We start from the raw sequence: 16,249 nt of genomic DNA, 5'->3' as shown, positions 1-16,249 counted from the left end.
ATTTTTTGCACTCTCTGGTCAACTGACTCAGTGAATCAAATGACTCAAAAAAACCGATTCACTTTGGTGAGTGACTCATTAAAACTCTATTCAGTAAAAAGAATCAAATTTACCATCACTAATTCACAGGCAGAGAAAATTTATACTATTTATACTCATAGAAATTGATGTATTGTTGAGAGTGATGATGTACTGAGACAATCTCTCCTGAACCAAATTCCACTTTTGGTTTTAAGTGGCCTCCTCCTTTGTAAGCAACCAGAAACCAGACAAACATGATTTCATTCCATAAGCAGTGTAGCTCTTGTAAAGGTCATCTTCCCTTTACATGAGTAGATCACACATTTACCAGCTAAATGTGGTCTGATAATTTATTTGCAGGTATTGCACAGATATAACATGGATATTGATTGAGTTCTCTTAAAAAAAAGAGTTTACCATGAATCATTTCAATAACTGTAAAATGTCATTTGTCATCCAGACTGTGCTAAAATTTACAACATATACAAGACATACTTGAACACAAAGATGCTACGCATACAAATAAGCTGAATTGTCCATTAACTACACACTGCTGTCTCTGAATAAAAGTAACCTTCTACAAGCCTTGCATACATTTGAAACAAATTTTAAAAGAGGAAACAAAAGAGCAGTTTGGGGCAAGTTACTTTCAAAAAGTAATTTATTATAGTTACTTTCTTGAAAAAAGTAACTGAGTTACTAACTGAGTTACAAGATTCTAAAAGTAATTAATTACTTGAAAAGTAACCATTGCGTTACTTTAAAAAAAATGTTTAACCCTCTGGGGTCCAGGGTATAATCGGCCATTTTAACTACTTTTGATGTTTCCTCCACATTTCACCTTTAAAAACTATTTACTTTGTCTTGTTTGGTATCATCAGCACAACCTCACATGTCTGAATTTACAGTTATCTTTTCATTATATTTTTTACTGTAACAACCACAAACATGTTTAATGAATCAAACAAATTATTTGTGCCACTCTAAAAACATAATTTCTGTCCACCATAAAGGAGAACATCACAGCTTGATACCTGCAGGTCTGACATGCTCTTTTTTGACATGCAGCGGCGCTGCACACATTAACCAGGTAAAATACATATTTAAGCAGATTTGTGCAAATATCTATTTTTTTCAGCAGCATAGAGCTTTTTTTCCAATTATTTTTTAAAAGTCAGGTCAAGGCTCTAAAAGCACAAAGGCGATATGAGGCTGGCGGCTCACAGCCGCTGTTTGCTGGATCCTTTTAGTTCAGCTGGGTGTCTTTCCTTTTGTTATATTTCTTTAAGAGTTCAAAATGTGTTAATTAAATAAATAAAATGTAATTTTCTCTGTAGCACTTCATGGATTTCATAAGCAACACACCTTAGTAGTTCATACAAAGCATAAAGGTAAAAACAATATATACAGTGTTATCTTCATTTTAGATGTCAAAAAGTATTTGCGGCTCCCAGTGTTTTCTTTTGCATGGAAACCAGGTCCAAGTGGCTCTTTGGGTGTTAAAGGTTGCAGAACCCTGGCCTAAGGGAAGCATGTGTAATGTAAACAGAATAGGTCCTAGCACTGAACCCTGTGGAACTCCACAATTAGCCTTAGTGTTTGAAGAGGACTCTCCATTTACATGAACAAATTGGAATCTATTAGATCAGCGTTCCCTAACCCTTTTTTGTGCCACGGACCAGTTTAATGTCAGACAATATTTTCACGGACCGGCCTTTAAGGTGTTGTGGATAAATACAACAAAATAAAATGATACGACCAAGAAAAAAAACCTGTCGTATTTTGTAAATATAATAATAATAATCGTGAATTCACTATGCAATTGTGTAACTTTATTAACAGCGTGCTCCTGAAATGCGCCAACAACATTTAGAGCAGGGGTCAGCAACCTTTAACACCCAAAGAGAAGTGGCACAATTTAGGGGATGTAGAAACTAAGGGGTTTGATCTGCGATGCTCATTAATTCCACTCACCAAGGGGAATGAAGGTCAAGCAACCGGGGAGTCTGGATGAACAGTCTCATAGGTCCAGGCCCGTTACGTTCAAGCAAGGACATGGAAGAAAAGTTCCCCTTCATAGAAACTGTCTGAGCACAGGTGACCAGAAATGCTTGCCGCCCCTTACCAGCTAGACTCCGCTTCCAGAACAGTCTAAGCTTCACCTGGCTACCTGCTCTTTTTCCTCTCCTCCTCCGTGATTTGTGTAGATCCAGAAAGGTACCACTGGTGACGCCTGACGAAGATCCTGACACCGGCAGCGGAGGATGGAAAATACCGTCGCAGGAGGATGAGGTATCCAGACCCATCATAGAGGATCGAATAGATAGGAGCGTTAGGCGATCACAGACTAAGGCAGCCAACACATCAGTGACAAAAAGGGAGAGCAAAAGGGCCGAAAAGCCCTTTTCCGTGCCCAGCTGTTCCTAATCATCCTTCATATTGTATGGCCTATTTAACGGCGGTGCTGGGCGACAGTCAGCGTGGGAGTATTGTACCGAGCCTGGTAGTAATTGCTGGCATCGAGCTAAGTAGAGACTGACCTGCTGAAGAGAAGACTTAACTTTTTGTATTAATTTCTCCTAGGATAGAGACGGGAGGCTCAGCTGGAGAGGAATTGAATGCTGGCTCACTAGGGGAGAAGACACAGACACAGTACCACACACAATTGGGAAATGGGAAACTCACTCACACGGAGGACTACTTGAACATTGGACTCTTTGTCACCCTTCCTTTTTCACTGTAAATAAAAGCACTGTCTGTTCCTTCAGAAGCTCCACACCCGGGTCCCTCATTCCCCGTGACAACCAGAAGTGATTGAGTGAGTAAGTTTACCAAGTGACGTGAGTTACAGCTACACCAAAGTTTTCTAGATATGTGACTAATCATAGCGACACCCTGGGTGACCTGAAGGGAATGGGAATGGCAGCAGGAGACAATTTAAACTGGAGTTTACTTTTACGATTCTCCGATTATTGTTCACATTAAAGAAATAACAGAGAAGAGAATTTATTTCAGCGTTAGTTTAATCTTCCTTTAAAATGTGCTTCAATATATTTAAAGCAGCAAATGAAAACAGACTTACACTATTATATATAATTTGTAATTTTAAAGAATGAACAGTCAGAACAAACATAATTATTTTTTTCTCAGAAATGTTGCACAGTGGTGGCAGCTCATGTAAATGTTATAAGGTATTCTGGGTAAGCCTGGATATCATTGAAGACCACAAACATGGTTGGATTCGACATGTTATCTGTGACGCTGTCATACAGGTCTGAAGCGCTCCCAGATTTGGCTGGAGGGGTGATCATGCCACTGTTTCCTTGGGTGTAGTCTCCAACAAGAACCTTGGCCTGGTACATGCGCTTGTGTCCACTGGCGTCAGGGCTGGCGTAGCCTTGTGCTGAATAGTTTGGGTTCACAGCAAAGTAAGAACCTTTGCCGATTGCTGCACCTACTGACAGAGCGAATAAATAAAAAGATTTAGTCAAGGATGGTCGACAAAAGTTTTTTTTTAAGTGAACGCTGCTCCACAGCTGTGGTCTCTGTCAGATATGTATCATGTATGTCATTAGAGTATTTAACTATCAGTTTGTAGGTGGAGGGTAAAAACAAGCTGTGGCTTTTTCTGGTAGCCCAGGTGTAGCCGGGAACATCCGCCCTAAATGTTGGTAAAAAAAAGGTTTGTGCCTGTTCTTCTAAAGAATATGTAGATAGATCCGACTGAGCAATTTGAAAATCTGTCGTGAAACACGGGATGTTTTATTTCTCCAACAACCAGTGAAAGTGTCATCCATTGATTAATAAACTACTGACTGTAAATAATCTAAATAAAACATGCCAAAAAATAAAACATGGAAATCAGCATAATAACTGCTGAGGAACATCTGTCTGGCCTACAGGGTTGAGCCAGCAAAAGACAAGACAGCAGAAAATGTCTCTCACTGACTCAAGCTATACCTGAGCAGCAGTGGAAGAAATTACAAGGAAAATAAACAGAAACAGAAATACAACGCGAGTGTTTTTGTTTAACATAATGGAAGAGTCGTTGAAGTGACAAGGAAACAGTAAACGGCTAATAGCAAACATGCATCTCCAGAAATATGATTCATGGCATGTCACGAATTTATCAAATCATCATTTAGCCTGGAGAAATAGTTTGCTGCTTTATAAGAAAGCCCTCCGCAAAGCCAGAACATCTTACTATTCATCACTGATTGAAGTAAATAAGAACAACCCCAGGTTTCTCTTCAGCACTGTAGCCAGGCTGACAAAAAGTCAGAGCTCTTTTGAGCCAACCATCCCTTTAACGTTAACTAGTAATGACTTCATGAACTTCTTCACAAATAACATTTTTATCATTAGAGAAAAAATTACTAGTAATCATCCCACAGATGTAATATTATCTACAGCTACTCTTAGTACCATTGATGTTAAGTTAGACTCTTTTTCTCCAATTGATCTTTCTGAGTTAACTTCAATAATTACTTCCTCCAAACCATCAACGTGTCTTTTAGGCCCCATTCCTACAAAACTGCTCAAAGAAGTCCTGCCATTAATTAATTCTTCGATCTTAAATATGATCAACCTATCTCTAATGATCGGCTATGTACCACAGGCCTTCAAGCTGGCTGTAGTTAAACCTTTACTCAAAAAGCATCTCCAGACCCAGCAGTCTTAGCTAATTATAGGCCAATCTCCAACCTTCCTTTATATCAAACATCCTTGAAAGAGTAGTTGTCAAACAGCTAACAGATCATCTGCAGAGGTTTATTTGAAGAGTTTCAGTCAGGTTTCAGAGCTCAGCACAGAAACAGCTTTAGTGAAGGTTACAAATGATCTTCTTATGGCCTCTGACAGTGGACTCATCTCTGTGCTTGTCCTGCTAGACCTCAGTGCAGCGTTCGATACTGTCGACCATAATATCCTATTAGAGCGATTAGAACATGCTGTAGGTATTACAGGTACTGCACTGCAGTGGTTTGTATCATATCTATCTAATAGACTCCAGTTTGTGCATGTAAATGGAGAGTCCTCTTCACACACTGAGGTTAATTATGGAGTTCCACAGGGTTCAGTGCTAGGACCAATTCTGTTTACATTATACATGCTTCCCTTAGGCAGCATCATTAGAAGACATAGCATACATTTACACTGCTATGCACATGACACCCAGCTCTATCCGTCCATGAAGCCAGATAACACACACCAATGAGTTAAACTGCAGGAATGTCTTAAAGACATAAAGACCTGGATGGCCGCTAACTTTCTGCTTCTTAATTCAGATCAAACTGAGGTTATTGTACTCGGCCCTGAAAATCTTAGAAATATGGTATCTAACCAGATTCTTACTCTGGATGGCATTACCTTGGCCTCCAGTAACACTGTGAGGAACCTTGGAGTCATTTTTGACCAGGACATGTCCTTCAACGCACATATTAAACAAATATGTAAGACTGCTTTCTTCCATTTGTGCAACATCTCTAAAGTTAGAAATATCCTGTCTCAGAGTGACGCTGAAAACTAGTTCATGCATTTATTACTTCCAGGCTGGACGACTGTAATTCATTATTATCAGGATGTCCTAAAAACTCCCTGAAAAGCCTTCAGCTGATCCAAAATGCTGCAGCAAGAGTCCTGACAGGGACTAGAAAGAGAGAGCAGATTTCTCCTGTTTTGGCTTCCTGTTAAATCCAGAATTCAAAATCCTGCTCCTCACATACAAGGTCTTAAATAATCAGGCCCCATCTTATCTTAATGACCTTGTAGTACCATATCACCCTATTAGAGCACTTCGCTCTCGCTCTGCAGGCCTACTTGTTGTTCCTAGAGTATTTAAAAGTAGAATGGGAGGCAGAGCCTTCAGTGATTCTCACGTATTGGGTTCTGTCACTTCTGCAGCTGGTCCGTCACATTATTGCCACCCCAAAAACACTTCCTCTGTCAATTAAGAGTTGATTTCTTTTCACTTTGTTCTATTAAAATTCATTTGTGTTTCATTCAACTGCTGTTGTGTTTTGTTTTGTTTTTACTTGCAGTGTTTGACCTTATAGGCCTCCTTATATTTTACTGCAACACACAAACCTCTGTTTTTTTGTTTTCTATTTTTCTCCTACACAAGCAGGTGTTCAAAGTTAGCAGTCAATATTATTCTACTAGTAATAGATATGATGTCTTCATGTTACCTAGCAACCATCTACCAATCTAACGAAATCTTATGAAAGATTTGCTGATTTTATGTTCACAATAATAACATGTAATTACATGTAATACTGAATATATGGACTTTGATATCTTTGATATCTCCCAATCGTGTTGTCAGTAGTGTCAATATTCCATCATTTCACACATTAACAGCAGAATTTTCTGCAATAACAAACTGACTGAATGAAAAGTTTACATTTTATATTATTGTTTCTGTTTGCACACATTATTTGTTACATATTTGGTAAGGATATTATGGCGTCTGTAATTGATATTACTGTTCTATAAATGTGCCGTGTATGAGTGTTCAGGTACCGTTTGTTCCTGCGTAGCTGCGGTTGAAGCCTTTGTCGTTGATGAGATCGACAGATTTAGCCCTGGTGCCATGAAAAAGAAGCTTTTCGTTGTTTTTATGTTTATTCTTTGCCTCCATTTGCTTCTTCAGGATCTGGTAGTTCTGCCACAGTGTTGGATTTTGGACCCGTTCAATCTGCCAACACAATCCAAACACATTATTACTTCACATAGTTCTTACCTTCTTACCTCTGCTTATTTTGTCTAATGATGTGTGTATATAGATATTTATCTTTTTTGCTCAATCATGAAAACATTTCTTCCTTACTCCTTTTTACTAGCAGAAACCTCCACCTGGCTCTCTTTGTACATAGATGAACTTTGAAAGATTTCATCCATATGAAAGAGGTGTGCTGAGGCTGGCTCCAGCAGTTTCAGTCCCCATAGACTCCCATTTTAAATGTCCAAACTTTATAGCACAAATACATACGTTATGGTTATGTTTTGGTCTCTAAAGATAATCACTGCCTTCATACCAACTTTGGGGATGAGGAGGAACTTTTATATAACTTACTTGTTTGATTTATGTGTGTGCCGTTGGAGCCTTTTGGAGCATTGTCCTATTATCTCACAAATAATATGGCTGAAGTTCTGTTAATTATTCTAACAGAGCTCCAGTTTTGGGCCACAGGGAAATTATAGGATTTCACTGTGGACTCAATGATTCCCATGATGCATTGAGTTTTTCCTTTCCAGTCATCTTTCTCACTCAACATGTGTTAACAGACCTCTCTGCACTGAATCATACTTGTTATTAATCCAGTTATAAATGGTGAAGCTAAAACCAAAGCTTTAACCTCACACCAGTGGGTGATTCCATGGTGACTTCATCCATCTTTTATGTACAGCATATGTAAAACATTCGTTTACTATGGAGACTTTTACTAGTCAATTTTTTTAACCGTCACAGTCATACAGTCTGCTCCGTGTATTTGTGGCTGAACATACACTGATGATGTTAACATGAAGTCGATTCTTTGTCAGTTCCTGCTCCACGTTGTTGTATTCCTGAGCTCCTGGAGTCAGAGCAAACAACTTCACAAGGTCTCCTTTCATGTCCTCCCAACAAGAAGGCAGAGGCAGAGCAGTGTCATCTGTAAAAATCATTGGAAGAGCTCAGTTCAAACTAACAGTGCATATATACAACATGCTGTGATTAGAGTTTCAGTGGAAGATGTAAAATGCGGTGGCTACAGACTGATCACCTCTTCTGTTTTCAGCTTATTTTTTCTGAGGTAAAACCTCCATAAAAGACAAAGTGCCTAGATGACTCACCCTTCACCTCTTTCCGAAAGAGCTCCATAGGAGGCTTCTTTGCTGAATTTGCTTTTCTAAGTCCTGGATCAGCGGTGTACGTTTCATTGTTGATCTTGATCTTCACCTTTTGTTTCTTCTCTAGCGCCTCCTCCAGTTTGAGGTTGGTGTAAATATCAAACGGCACCATTGAGCCACTGCGGCCTGGATACTGCCATTCTACCAGACTGCTCACTAACAAAGCCTGTCTCTTTGAGTTCTCCGCCCTCTCCACTTTCCGGATGATGTCCCTGATGGTCATCAAATAGAAAAAGCAGTTAGGACCTTGCACTGAACATTCTTGAAAAACATTCACGTCTCTGTTTGCTGACCTAAGTGCAGACTCAGCAGTGAACACGTCTCTGGTCAGACCCTCCAGGTGGATCTCGGGGTCCTGGTCTTCTGCTCCTTTGTCCAGACGGATGCTGACCGTCAGTTTCCTCTGCAGAGCCTTCAGCTCCTCCATGTCAGCCTGTGACAGCTGACTAATGCAGGGGTCAGAGATGGTTTTCTGTGCCTGCTCAGCCAGAATCAGGTCATTAATCCTTTTCTTGGCCTGACTCAGAGCCTGCAGGGTTGGAGAAATCGTGGTACATTTTAGTTACAGGCATCGACACATTTTCTTAAACTCACAGAAATAGATTTATTCAGTGTTCTGGAAACATTTAATGTGCATCAGTCTGTCCAGTAATTCTACACAGGCTCTCTGACAGCAGCCAGATTTGTCTGTGAGCAATGTCGTTCCAGTCTGGAGAGAGAATTTATTTATTTAACTTCAACTTGCCTCGTAGCTGCTAACCAGCTGTCTGGTCTGGGTCAACTTATAGCAAAGTGGAGAGAGGCGTCGGAAAGTTGCACCAGCAGAACATTATTCCTCTGGAGGCGGTAAACACAGTGATCAGCTGAATCCTAACATTTCGCTCACAGCTGGGCCTGTTCGACTCTCTTTTGGCTGCAGCAGCTGCTACTATAAGCATACTTTTCTTCTTCTCACTCGCTGTGAACTTCGTACTGCAGATGTTACTCTCACTCGCACACACACTGCAGAGAGAGAGGCGGTCCCTGTCTTCGCCACAACATTCAACCGTTGGCACAGAATACATTACCCATCAGGTTAGCTACTTAAAGGGAAGGTTATGCCTGAAACATTTAACATTTTCTTAGGTTTATTTTTTCACCAAAGCTTGTGGGAGCTACAGCTGAGGGGAGCCGTCTTCTGTTTTAGACCACACAGGCTTTGATTTGTTTTGTTCTCTGATTAGCACAAAGATTTGCAGTTTGACTTTGGGCACGTTGCTCGATCCAGATTGCCTTGCTACAATAGGCAGGATATGTTTGATTGTTTGCTTGTTTTCTATCCATCCATGTGTGTGCAAAAAATTAAATATTATTGGAATAAAAAATAAATGAATAAATGCGTACCTTGTTGTCGTCGGCACACAGCTGAAACACTGTGGGCTCAAACTCTTCCCTCTCCAGAACTAAGTCAACAGAGCTGGACTGAGCCGACCCGGATACCAGACCTGACATGAACTGGCGGACTGATGCTGAAACAATAATATCCAACGTGAATCCATCTGACAACATTTTATGTTATGATCAGAAGTTTCCAAACACTCATTGTGAGCATGAATGTCAGGGTAATTCTGGCCTTTTAATGATTTCTTTATTTTCAATTTAGTGATGATCATTTTCAAACCAATACACTGAATTTTAACTTGGGCTCATTCAAATTCAGTTTTAAAAAGCATTCAAATTCAAGTTCTGCCCGTACTAAAACCCCAATTACAAAAAACATAGAAAGCAGATCCTTACACAAAGACATTTTACAGTTTCATTAACATTATTACTGCTTTTTTAAAAGAACACTGCCTATCAAATGCACCACTGCCTTCACCACAATGACCAGGAGGGAAATTAAAAAACATGTTAAAAACACATCAAGAGAGACTTACATCTTCAGGATCAAACCACAGAGATGTTCAGATAGTTCAAGTTATTCTGAAATGCCTTTTTGATTTTGGTCAATAAAAGAGCAAACATTGTCTTTTAGGAGAAATTTACTGGTACTTTTTAAGCCACCATGATTAAAATGAAATGGATAAGTAAACAATTTCCCATCTACAGTTGGGTTTCCCTACCAAACAACAGCGACATACCTTTGAATTTGCCAAAGACACTCCTCTCCTCCACCGTCTCTCCCTGTCTCTTCTTCATGCTCATGTGGAAATCGTTCAGCATGGCCGTCTGGAAGATCAGGATCTTCACACTCTGAACAAACCTCGGCTGTTTCTTCCTCACAAACTCCACCACTGCATCCACCATGGCCTCAGCCACCTCTGAAGGGCTGGCCCCTCCCTGACCTGACAGGCAGACGAGGATGATGATGGTGATGATGAAAGGATGGAAAGAGGATGAAGAGTACACTTTGTGAAACTCAACAGAGCAACAATCTCACATCTGGCTGCAACATTCATTACAGCTCGAAGATGAAAGAGTTGGACAAAACCAACAAACTGATGGTTTTGGTGTAACCTAAGATCTCAAAGACTCTGTAGAAGGGATCTGGTTAGTTGGCGTGTTTCAGCTTAATATTAATTTGGTGTGACACAAACTCTGATGGGACCTTTGTCACAGTTCCTCATGCAGTAATGACCTCTGCACACTGCTGCACAGCAAATCAGTGAATACCATAAATAATATGTACAGACCTGTTCCCAGGGCTGGGAAGGCCACAGAGCTGAACTTGTTCTCCTCGCAGAACTTCAGCACTGAGTAAACCGTGTTTTTAATGTTTGCAGGGTCGTTCTGGCCGATGACGTGCATGATGTTCCTGCTGGGCAGCTGCCCGGCTGATGTCAGGATCATTGCAGGAGGCTGAGCCATGGAACTCACTGCAGAGAGGAAGCACATGAGGCTTATAACACAGTGTGGCAGAATTGGTATTTTCCAGTCCAAAGCGTTACACGTTTGAAATATTTTAAAAAGTATTCCAATCTGATCCATAATTCTGAAATTCTATTTTTCACATCGGAACCTGAAATTTGGTAAAAGGTAGTAACAGCAAGGTAGTGACTTTACAGTAAAGATATTGATCGATATTGATTGTTAGTCTAAGCGATGGGCCAAACACAGCTGGACAGGGCTGTAGAAGTGCATCAACCCAGCAACAGGACTGGTATATGCGCCCTTGTGTGAGGAAGAAGAGGAGCACTGTCAAAATGACCTCCTGCAGGCTACTTGCACATGTTTCTGTGTGAGTAGCTGTACAAACTGTGGAAATGTTTCAGTAAATGCAAAATTGCAAAGCGGTTAAGTGTCTTATCATCTACAGTACATAATATCACCAAAAGATTCAGAGACTCTGGATAAATCTCTGTATACAAGGGACAAGGATGAAAACTGAAAAAACATATATCGATCATGAGTTTCAGTATTTAGTTGCAAAGAACCAGATGCAAAATTTAATGCTTTAATTGATTAAATAACTCACTCAATAAACTTCATCCTCTACCGCTTATACTTTTCAGGGGCGCGGAAGGTGCTGGAGCCTATCCCAGCTGTCATAGGGCGAGAGGCGGGTACACCCTGGACAGGTCGCCAGTCTGTCGCAGGGCCAACACACAGAGACAGACAACCATTCACGCCTATGGGCAATTTAGATGAATCAATTAACCCCACTAACTGCATGCCTTTGGACTGTGGGAGGGGGCCGGAGTACCCAGGGAGAACCCACGCAAACACGGGGAGAACATGCAAACTCCACACAGCAAGACTCGGCCTGATGGTGGAATCGAACTCAGGACCTTCTTGCTGTGAGGCAACAGTGCTAACCACTGTCCACAAACTCCACCATACCTGAAGTCATTTTAAAAATAAATAAAAAATGGCTTACTCAGGTATTAAAATTTAGTTTAAAAAAGAACATACTTTATAAATGTTATATTAAAATTCAGTGATGGAAACAAAGAATTATATATAAAATACAGAAATAAGGTGACACCAAGTGTAAGTCAATAGAAACATACAAACCTGTGCTTCCTCTGTGGGATTATAATATTATCTAATGCCATGTTAGACCCCTAATTAAAGATTGTGAAACTATTATGTAGTTTTAGTTTGCAGGATTCTCCTGAATTAGAAGAAGGTGAAAACTATTACAGTTATTAAACTGATTTGTGTTACATTAGACTGCTGATTGAATGAATGATATTGTTTATGATGCATTATACTGCTGAGTTATAGAAAATACTGTTTTCGGAGAGTCAGGACTTTGCTGACTTTGCTTTTTCTGATAGTGGAGGAGACAGAGAGCACATCACCCCCACCCCAGGCAGACAAAACAGGGAGCCAAGGCCATAAGTCAGGCTCGCTGGGAGTTAGAGAGAATGTGAATGTTTAGGTTTTTACGACTAGGTGGGGGCCACTAGAGGCTAGGAGAGTTTGAGTAACCCTCCACCAGTTTGAGACTTGCTGTGACCCTCTTCATGCATGGCTCCCCATCCGGATGGTTTGTGCTCATAAAGTGTTGAATTGTATGGAATAAAAGATTGTTGATTGAGCATTTATACACCGAGTAGTGTCCTTCCTTCAGCCCAAAGATCGAAAGAATTGGGAGGATTTAACACCTAAAAACAGTTGAGCAAGAAATTGTGCCAGAATTGATTAAATGATGAAAATCTTGCAAATAGTTTTGACCAGTTTATCTCCAAAGGAGACAACCTTCCTAGGGCTATTACTCCTCCCGAGTGCCAATATAAACTGCATTTACAAGGCCATGCTCTTTTTTCAGGTTTTTCAGGTGGTTTTTTTGAGTGGAAAGAAATGCAAACGTAAATGTACGAGTTTGTGTTAGGACAATATGGAATGAGCTTCGAAACACTTTATAAATGTTAACCACTGTCATCAACAACTATCTTTAACAGGAATTTAATAAACTGCTACTAAAACATGTTTGATTCTGAACCCTGTGTAGTAAATATAGCTTTGAACTTTAAACATAGCGCAATATTTAAAGTTCATACTTAAATTCACACAACTATTTTCGTGTACGACTGTCTAGATCCATTGGATTTGTATTATTTATTTAGTGATTTAGGTTGGCATTGTACGTACAGTGTATGTTGGGAATGATGTATTTCCTGTATATCATCTGTTTATGAGCTCTGGACAGTTTTCAGGGAACCTATTTCACAAATATCTACTTTACGTTTGATTTGTGAATAAACTGAAACAGACTTCAGGGTTTTGAAATTAATAAATTTTCAGTTTTAACTGCCTGGTGATGCTGAAAAGGGAGTCAAGTGTGCCGTTCCATGTAGAATAGAATAGAGTAGAATAGACCTTCATCATCAGTGTACATGTACAACGAAATTGTAGGCACACACCGAACTGCGCACACTCTCGCTCCACTGTTATTCCAGCGCCGTCCAAGATCGCCTTTGACACTCCTGAGAAAAGATAAGAGGAGAGCAGTAAGTCAGACGGTACTCTGACTTTCTACAGTTAAATACAGACTTTGTGTTTTTAGCACTCAGAAACACTCACCTGCTTTAAGGTTAAAGGTCTGATTGGACGAGTTGACAATGACATCACTGGTCTCTTTGGTGATGTCACCTGACGACACCTCTAAGGCGAGCTGACCCATCTGCATCTGGTACACACCGAGGGAGGTGGACAAGACTGGGCCAAAAGTGGCTGAAACAAGCACACGCAGATGATTTTAGACCTGCGATTTTATCTGGAGGCTCGAAATAACACCAGTGACTAAGATCCTTATCTGTAAATAACGAGGCCTTTTCTAATCACTAATTAAATAGCTCAGCTGATTTGTCTTAAATGTGTTAAAACAAGAATTTTCAACTGAACAGAATTGATGGGGTTTAGTGGTTAGAAATAATTTTCCCCTCTTCTGTCTCATACCACTGGCCATCTGAGTCCGGCTCATAATGTTTTTAACATAAAGCTAAAAAGCGACACCTGTTGCACAACCTTAACCCATCGTCTGTTTACATCATAAAGACACGAGTTGTTACTGATGGTCGTATCAGGGTTGTTCTTATAAAACTGTGACTGCCATCATGTTTCTATGACCTAACTAAACTCTATTAAATCATCATATAGTGGTTTAATATTAAATAATCACTCATTGTAAAGTTTAAAAGGACTTCTTACCTGAGGAGTGTTGTGATTGGCTGACAGGCTGTTGAACTGGTGGCTCATTAAAATCATGCTGGACGTTCCTCTGACCGGTGAACTCTCTGGTGAAACACTGACCAACAACAATATAACTTAGATGTTACTGCTATAACTGCAGCTCAATGAATTTATAAGTTAAGAGTTAGACTTATGTTCACACATTACATCATTTTAAACCTCACAGCAGTTGTAATTAGATTTTAAGACAACAAAATTCTAAAAGTAACTATTTGATATAGTCTGGTTTTGTCTGTTTCTAGTTCTTATTGCTTCCTGTTGCTATATTTGCAGGCTGAGTTAATTAAACCTTCTCATCCTTCTCGTACCCGTTTCATGTGATAAACAGTATGTACTGTGTGTTACTCTGTGCTTTCACTCACTAACAGGGTGGGTTTGCTCGTCTCTAGTGCTCACTGTCAGAACATGATAAGCACTTAAACAGCTCCTATCAGAGTCACAAACTCACATCCACGGTTTGGCTGTCACTGGGGTGAACGACGATGACCACCTCTCTCAGACAGCGAGGGTTTCTGCTGCTGCTGTACGAGCGGATCTCTCTCAGCAGGAGTTTGGACACCAGGGCTCTGGGGAAGCTCAGGTTTCCTGTCCCGATGGCTGGGAAGGACAACGATGTCATCTGACGTTTCTCAGCCTCCACCAGACAGTATCTGATGATGGACGTTAACTCCTGACAGAGATAAGACAGAGGACGTGAGGCTGGACTTCAGTGACGGGTCATAAACAGTATGGTGCATATGTTGTTGTTTTTTTTTAAGAATTTTAATCACTTCAAGATGATGGAGAACATGTTTCCATCACATGCTACCGTGGCTGAATTTACTTTTTGGTGCCACTAGGTGCCACCTTTTTCTTTTGTACAGCTGATTCACATCAGCAATTACAGGTGTTTAAGCCCAGGGAAAGGTGAGCTCTGGGCCAGAGAGCCATGTTGGTGGTTGCAGCTAGTGATGGTGAGATGAAGCCTCGTGATGAACTGAAGCTTCCATCCAACCGGTCGACTCATGGTTCGAAGCATTGTGGTGATTCCTTTGTTCTACTGCGCCATCAAGTGGACGATTCAAGTGAAACAGGCTCTGTGATTATAATGATGTGACGTGTAAACCTCTAAACTGAATAAGTAAATTGTTTTCATGGTTATTTATCCCGAATATTGTCTCAGGATGTCTGATACAAACGAGAAAGTGGAAACTATCAGGACAGAGTTTTGGCATGATTGTGTAACTGTGTAATCATGCTTATGTACATCTGGATAATGACACAAACTAGTGTGTGATGCTTCACTTTTTAATAAACTAAAAGACAGAAATCAGATTATAGGATCTGTAGTGTTGTTGATTTATTTATATCATGGTGTTTATCATTCGTGACATTTATTACTGTGTGCATACTTTATTAGGAGAGATGAGATAAAAAACATCTCTTGCTGGTTCCATCGAAGAAGAAATGCTCAAGTAGCTACGTAGCACGTACGTAATCCAATTCCACAACACAGTGTGATGGGGAATCAGCTGTGTTTTGCTGCCCATTTTATTTCAAATCTGGCGCAAACCGACGAGCCAGTTCCTGAATCAGTCACGTGGTACGGACTGCCCGCGAGGCCTCGAACGTCACTGCATACGTAATCAAAGCGAGCCTCGATACGCGCTTCACAAAAACTCCCCCGAGATTACCCGACACACAGGACACATCACTATATGCGGCTAGTGAGCTGTATGCTGTGATTGCTTGCTCAGTGGAGAGTGGGTTTGGTTACTAATGTCTGTTTGACTTACTTTTCAGTTTACTGACCGATGCTTGAGTTTTGTTTTGTTTCTTTAAATGGTGATAGCAGCTTGTCCGTCTCTTTTAGTTGACCTATCAATAGAAACTTTAATAAAACTCTTTAATTGAACGCTTTTGCCTTTTTCTTCTTTTTCCGACCCGGACACTTTTTGTTACTTCCCCCTCACCGCCTGGACCCTTTTAGGGGAACGTAACACCTTTAAATATCATCTCCCTGCTTAATCGTATCTACACCCATCTGGACCACAATATGTACGTCTCCCACAGTGTGTGTCTGACAAGGTGATCAGCAACACAGGGGCACCACAGGGGACTGTCCTCTCCCCCTTCCTCTTCACCCTCTACACCACAGACTTCAGCCACTGCACAGAGACCT

At 40.5% G+C, this 16,249-nt stretch overlaps 1 protein-coding gene across 2 annotated transcripts in view; it reads right to left on the bottom strand.

Annotated features, from left to right (window-relative positions):
* Positions 1 to 3,026: 3,026 nt before the first annotated feature.
* LOC102303335 (protein mono-ADP-ribosyltransferase PARP14) overlaps positions 3,027 to 16,249 on the bottom strand; it is a gene marked incomplete at its 5' end in the record, with an annotated part of 33,074 nt that continues 19,851 nt past the window's right edge. Inside the window, 12 exon segments of one of the 2 annotated variants that reach the window (XM_042215575.1) lie at positions 3,027 to 3,478; positions 6,541 to 6,715; positions 7,528 to 7,673; positions 7,855 to 8,123; positions 8,205 to 8,440; positions 9,295 to 9,419; positions 10,032 to 10,235; positions 10,584 to 10,766; positions 13,260 to 13,322; positions 13,420 to 13,569; positions 14,047 to 14,143; positions 14,537 to 14,758. In XM_042215575.1, the coding sequence (XP_042071509.1) occupies positions 3,195 to 3,478; positions 6,541 to 6,715; positions 7,528 to 7,673; positions 7,855 to 8,123; positions 8,205 to 8,440; positions 9,295 to 9,419; positions 10,032 to 10,235; positions 10,584 to 10,766; positions 13,260 to 13,322; positions 13,420 to 13,569; positions 14,047 to 14,143; positions 14,537 to 14,758 (2,154 nt within the window). 2 annotated transcript variants of the gene reach the window in all.

The sequence above is a fragment of the Haplochromis burtoni genome, unplaced genomic scaffold, assembly GCF_018398535.1.
Source record: "Haplochromis burtoni strain Fernald_Lab_line unplaced genomic scaffold, NCSU_Asbu1 Contig_766, whole genome shotgun sequence".
NCBI lineage: Eukaryota > Metazoa > Chordata > Actinopteri > Cichliformes > Cichlidae > Haplochromis > Haplochromis burtoni.
The sequence above is the reverse complement of the archived record's forward strand: the minus strand, read 5'-3'. Positions and strand labels throughout refer to the sequence as shown.